At 36.6% G+C, this 6000-nt stretch overlaps 1 protein-coding gene across 4 annotated transcripts in view; it reads left to right on the top strand.

The window, feature by feature from the left end:
- Window positions 1-6000, top strand: part of ECPAS (Ecm29 proteasome adaptor and scaffold) — a 121220-nt gene that overhangs the window by 36230 nt on the left and 78990 nt on the right. For all 4 annotated transcript variants that reach the window (XM_032240337.1, XM_032240334.1, XM_032240336.1 and 1 more), the window contains one exon: window positions 4480-4596. In XM_032240337.1, coding sequence (XP_032096228.1) covers window positions 4480-4596 — 117 coding nt within the window. The remainder of the gene's footprint in view (window positions 1-4479; window positions 4597-6000) is intronic.

Here is a 6000-nt window from a genome sequence, read left to right as displayed (position 1 = left end):
CCCAGCTAATTTTTTGTAGTTTTAGTAGAGACGGGGTTTCACCATGTTGACCAGGTTGGTCTTGATCTCTTGACCTCGTGATCCACCCGCCTCGGCCTCCCACAGTGCTGGGATTACAGGCTTGAGCCACCGTGCCCGGCCTATACTATTATTCTTAGCATATTCTTAATAGTCCCATTATTTCAAATGGGAAATTCTATTCTTGTTTCCGATTTTATTATTACTGCCAAAGTTTTAACCTTTTAATGGCCATTTTAAAAAGAAACCCAGTTTTTATATTAATTTTCCCTTTTTAACGATATTTTTTTCTATTTTTATTCAAATTATTTCCTTTTTTGTATATGTTTTTCTTGTGTAAAGTTTTAATTTATATAATAACCTGGCAATTGTTCTTATGTATCAAGAAAAGTGCTAAGGACTTACATCCTCATGAGGTTATGTGAGGTAGGCATTATTCCTATTTTACAGATGAATCTGAGGCTTGGAATGATTAGTGAACTTGTTTAAGGTCAGATAACAAATGGTCTGGCCAGGACCATTTAAGCCCTGAACCCAGGGCTTTTGAGCTTCAAAATGTAACCTTGGCTGTCAAGTTAAATGCTTTATTCTTTAATTATAATATTTTTTTTTAAAAAAAAACAACCAAAAATGATCTCAGCTTATGAATTTCTCTTTGATGATTGTTTTAGTTATATAAGTGGCTATATTGATGTGCAGTTTGATTTTTGACTTACTAATTTATAAGAGTTGATTTTAGTTTCAAAATATTTGATATAAAATTTGCCTGATTTTATTGCATTCTGGTCAGAGAACCATAGTGTGCAAATGTTACAGTCCCTCAAAGTGTATTCTAATGTTTATAAGAAAAAGCTTTCAGAAGGTAGAAAGAATACTTCTTGCTTGTGGAATATGGAGCTCAGCATGTGCCAAGGCCATTCATTAGTAACATTATGCATTTATGTCTTGAACCTGCCTTTCACACCTCTTACGAGTTGGTAGTATTGAAGCTTAGTAATGTCCTACTGCTGTTGCAGTTTTTCTGTATTTCTTTAAGTTTTTATAATGTTGACTTGGTGCATTTTGATGTACAAGTTTAACATCTTGTCTTTATTAATAATTATAGTATTTTATGTATATTTTTTATCTTTTGAATTCCATTTAAGGTTTTTTTTCTTCAAAACCTGTTTTATCTGAAATTAGTATGGTTAACCATTGTTTTCCTTCTGTCTGTCTGATAAATCTTTGCCCCAGCCTACAATTTTAACCTTATTTACTTTGGCTGTATCTCTTAGTACGATGGAAATGTCACATATTTTTGAAGTTTGAGTTGAGGGCATTTACATCAGTTATTGTGGTTATTAACCTATTTAAAAATTTTTAAGAATTTTTATTGATGCATATTTATTTATGGGGCATGTGTGATATTTTGATACATGTATGTAATATGTAATAATTAAATCAGTATTTAGGATACTCATCACCTCATTTATTGTTACTTTGGGTTGGGAACATTTTAGATCTTCTAGCTATTTTGAAATATACATGATTATTAACCTATTTTATCACTTGATCTATTCGTCCTCTCCCTTTCTCCCTTTGTTTCCTTCTCTTTCTCTCTCTCTCACTTTCCTGTTATCTAACTGTCAACACTGGTGTCTTCAAGGGGCTGTGAAAGGACAAGCAAAAAGGTTTGCTTAAGATTTTCCACTTGATTTATTACAATAAATGTATCTTTCTTTTTTTTTTTTTTTTTTTGAGATGGCATTTCATTCTTGTTGCCAAGCTGGAGTGCAGTGGTCAATCTTAGCTCACTGCAACCTCCACCTCCTGGGTTCAAGCAATTCTCCTGCCTCAGCCTCCCAAGTAGCTAGCTGGGATTACAGGTGCCTGCCACCATGCCCAGCTAATTTTTTGTACATTTTGTAGAGATGGAGTTTCACCATGTTGGCCAGACTGGTCTTGAACTCCTGACCTCAGGTGATCTGCCTGCCTCAGCTTCCCAAAGTGCTGGGATTACAGGTGTGAGCCACTGCCTGCAGCCATAAATGTATCTTTCTATTATAACTTTAAAAAGCAATAAAACAGAATAAAGTAATAAGGATAAATGTAATCATTTTGAACTTAATATATTAAATTTTAACTAATAAAATAGTATTTATTTGTGCATGTCAAATTGGTTAAGTTTGAAAACTTTTGGAGGAAGGGAAATGGAATCAAACAGTTGAAATAGCCTGTTTTATTTTAAGCATTGTGCTCAACTCTTTGACTTATCTTTTCATTTAATTTTTACAGTAGCCTTTGAAATGTTGTTTGAATTCCACAAGTGATTTTTAAATTTTTGTTGGTTTATAGAGGATTCCAGACAAGATACAACCATATTTAGGAAATTCATCAATATTTAACATGATAATAATACTAGTAGAAAATTAAGTAATTAGTCCATTTAAAATTCAAAATAGGCCAAGTACAGTGGCTCACACCTATAATTCCAGCACTCTGGGAGGCTGGGAAGATCGTTTGAGATGAGCCTAGGCAACATAGTGAGATCTCATTAATACCAAAAAAAAAAAAAGAAAAAAAAAAGAAAAAAAGCCATGCATGGTAGCATGCGCTTGTAGTCCCAGCTACTGCAGAGGCTGAGATGGGAAGATTGCTTGAGACTAGGAGTTCAAGGCTGCAGTTGGCTATGATAATGCCACTGAACTCCAGCCTGGATGGCAGAGTGAGACCCTGTCTCAAAAAAAAAAAAAAAAAAAAAAAAAAAATTTATTATTAAAAAACGCATGTAATTGTGGGCAGGATTCTCTATCACCATCGATAATAATTTGCTATAGAATCCCTCTAGGAATCAGCCTAGATTAGAATGTCAGAAGAGGACTCTTTCCGTTAGACGAATTCCTCCTGATTCTTTTCTCTTGTTGCCTACCGGTATCACAGATCCAGGACAGGTAGGAAGTTCAGGTGAAGTATGGATGGCAATGCAAATTTCTAGCTTCTTGGAAGGTATCATGTCTCACTGACACTTCTGCTGATGTGAGTTCAAATATCAGTGTTTGAAAAGGTTAAAAAAAATGGGCTCTGGCATCATATCTTAACTTTTGCCCCTTGCTGACCTAGTATCTTGGGACAAGTTACTTTACTTGAGGCTTCTGCTTCCTCATCTATAAAATGGGAATGGCACCACCTCACTGGTTGTCATGAGAATCATATTAGATAAGGAGTGCCTGGGGGCAGAGTGCATAGGAACTGCGTGATAAATGTTAGCTATTTTATTATTACTGTTTTATCATTCATTTAACAAACATTGATTATAGATTTGTTTTGATTTTTAAATGTAATTCACTTGTTTCATTATTGCTCTAGATCTCTTGGAATTTTTGCTGTCACTGTCCAACGTCCCTATAGCTTTCCTTGTGTATACTTTGAGGCTAGAGCACAAATTTCAGAAATGAGGGAGAATAGTGTAAACCTGGCCCTGCAGAATAATTATCTTAAACTCTTGAGGCTTTCTTAGGTGAGACCTTCTAAAAATCTTATGTCTCAATGCTTGATTTCTTCTCTGTTGGCAGACAATCTTTTGATTGTAGTCTGATTGAGGCCACTTGACATGAGCCTCTCTACATCCCTTTGTACTCACGCACACTGTTGACTTGTCAATTCCTATTTTTGCTCTCTTTTCTCACTTAAAAGAGAGGAAGATTGTTTCTTACAAATTATTTGACAGTATCGGATGATCTTCAGAATACAATAGAAATGCCTCAATTTTTGCCAGAATCTGTTTGTAATCCAGACCCTGCTTTTATGAACTCTTATCATTATGGGCTTCTGTCAAATGCATTGTGCCCTGTACCTTCTTATCACTGATACTTTGGTTGGAATCTTCAGGACCCAGTGTTCCTGTCACTTCTTCTTTGAAGTCCTTCTTGATGTGGCAGATACTTTCTCTTCTGGAAACCCACTGTATCTTGTGTTTCTCTCTTTTCATAGTATTCATGGTATGTTGCAATAATCTGTTCATCTTGGGGGGACTATGCTTCAGTCTAGGCCCAAGTTGGACCTCAACTTTGTTTAACTAAAGGACTTTGTAAACATAAATTCACTTGGCCTGGCACGGTGGCTCACACCTGTAATCACAGCTACTCTGGAGGCTGAGGCAGGGGAATTGCTTGAACTCAGAAGGTGGAGGTTACAATGAGCTGAGATCATGCCACTGCACTCCAGCCTGTGCAACAGAGTGAGACTCTGTCTTGGGGAGAAAAAAAAAAGGTAAATTCACAAGTGCATGGATATTTGGGAGACAGCATTTTTGAACAAGACTCATGTAGTATGTACTCCCTTTCTGGGATATGGAATTTGCACCCTTTAAAAGAACAAAGTAGCTACTATTCACTAACATAGATAACATCTGAGAAATGAATTTTAAGATGAGTGGTTTTTAAGATATGATCAGTAACTTCAGTTCCTATCTCTGTATTTTAGGTAATGGAACTGCTGGTCCATCTGAATAAACGTATAAAAAGCCGCCCCAAAATACAGCTTCCAGTAGAGACACTGCTGGTTCAGTACCAGGACCCTGCTGCAGTTTCCTTTGTCACAGTGAGTATCGTATTGGAATATTTTCTGACTTATAGCAAGTTTTCTTTCATAACATTTATCAGATGTCATCAACATATTGGCAAGCTTAGAATTTCACCATAGACCACTTCTAAATGAAACATGAGATATTTTTCTTTAAATTACACACTGTTTTTCCACTGAGTACCAATCCAGAGGAAATGCTGCGTTAAAGGAAATGGTAGGAAGAGAGTAATGAATGGCTGTTTACATTGGGCAAAGGAATGTTGGTGAAATGACTTGTCAGGTATGTTACATAAAAGAATGATTTGATTTTTGGTAAGAGACTATGTGAGATGGGTCTGAATAGAGAGAAGGGTTATGCAGCGTAGGCACAAATAAAGCATAATGGAAGAAAAAAGCGAGTAAAATGCCAAGAAGATACCTTTTCAAAAAGTGGAGTAAATCTGAGGCTGGTAAGAAACGTTCCTTTTAAATTGTTGTCTTCATGAAAATTAAATGTAAAAAATGTTGATCCTGTGTGATGGCAGGTGATGTTTTTTCCTGGTCCTTGTAGTTCCCAGCATTCAGACAGAATTGATTGAATCTTATCTAACATCTGGAGTCACAAAACTTTTGGAGCTACCTATTGGTCCAGACATCGTTTTATCTGTTCCTGTTATGGCTATTTGGCCCAATTACGTATGTTGCTTTCTTTAAGCAAACAGGAACACTGTGTGCCAATAAAAATGTCAAATAGAATTTATTTAAAGAAATCATCTTATGAAGCTCATTTATTTTAGTAAAGAATTCATCAGAGGCTGGGCATGGTGGCTCATGCCTGTAATCTCAGCACTTTGGGAAGCTGAGGTGGGTGGATCACGAGGCAGGTGGATCACAAGGTTAGGAGTTCAAGACCAGCCTGGCCAACATAGTGAAACCTCATCTCTACTAAAAATATAAAAACTAACCAGGCATGCTGGCGCATGCCTGTAGTCCCAGCTACTCAGGAGGCTGAGGCAGGAGAATCACTTGAACCAGGGAGGTGGAGGTTGCAGTGAGCCGAGATCGTACCACTGTACTGCAGCCTGGGTGACAGAGCGAGACTCCGTCTCCAGTGGGGAAACAACAAAAAAAAGTATTATTCAGAAAAACAAATCTTAATCTTATGTGTAAATCCAGATTGTATTTATGGGTTTGCTTAAAATCCAGCATTCACACAGATTATAGTGATACAGGTTGAGTATCCCTTATCTGAAATGCTTGGGACCATAAGTGTTTTGGATTTTGGAATATTTGACCTGATTTAGCATCCCAAATCCAAAATCTGAGATACCCTAATGAGCATTTCCTTTGTGGGCCTTGTTGGCACTCATAAAGTTTCAGATTTTGTAGGATTTAGAATTTAGAATTTTCAGACTTGTGATTCTCAACCTTGCACAAACA

The sequence above is a fragment of the Sapajus apella genome, unplaced genomic scaffold (assembly GCF_009761245.1).
Source record: "Sapajus apella isolate SASKATOON/1434 unplaced genomic scaffold, GSC_monkey_1.0 scaffold46, whole genome shotgun sequence".
NCBI lineage: Eukaryota > Metazoa > Chordata > Mammalia > Primates > Cebidae > Sapajus > Sapajus apella.
Note: the sequence above shows the minus strand (reverse complement) of the source record. Positions and strands in the feature narration are given on the sequence as shown.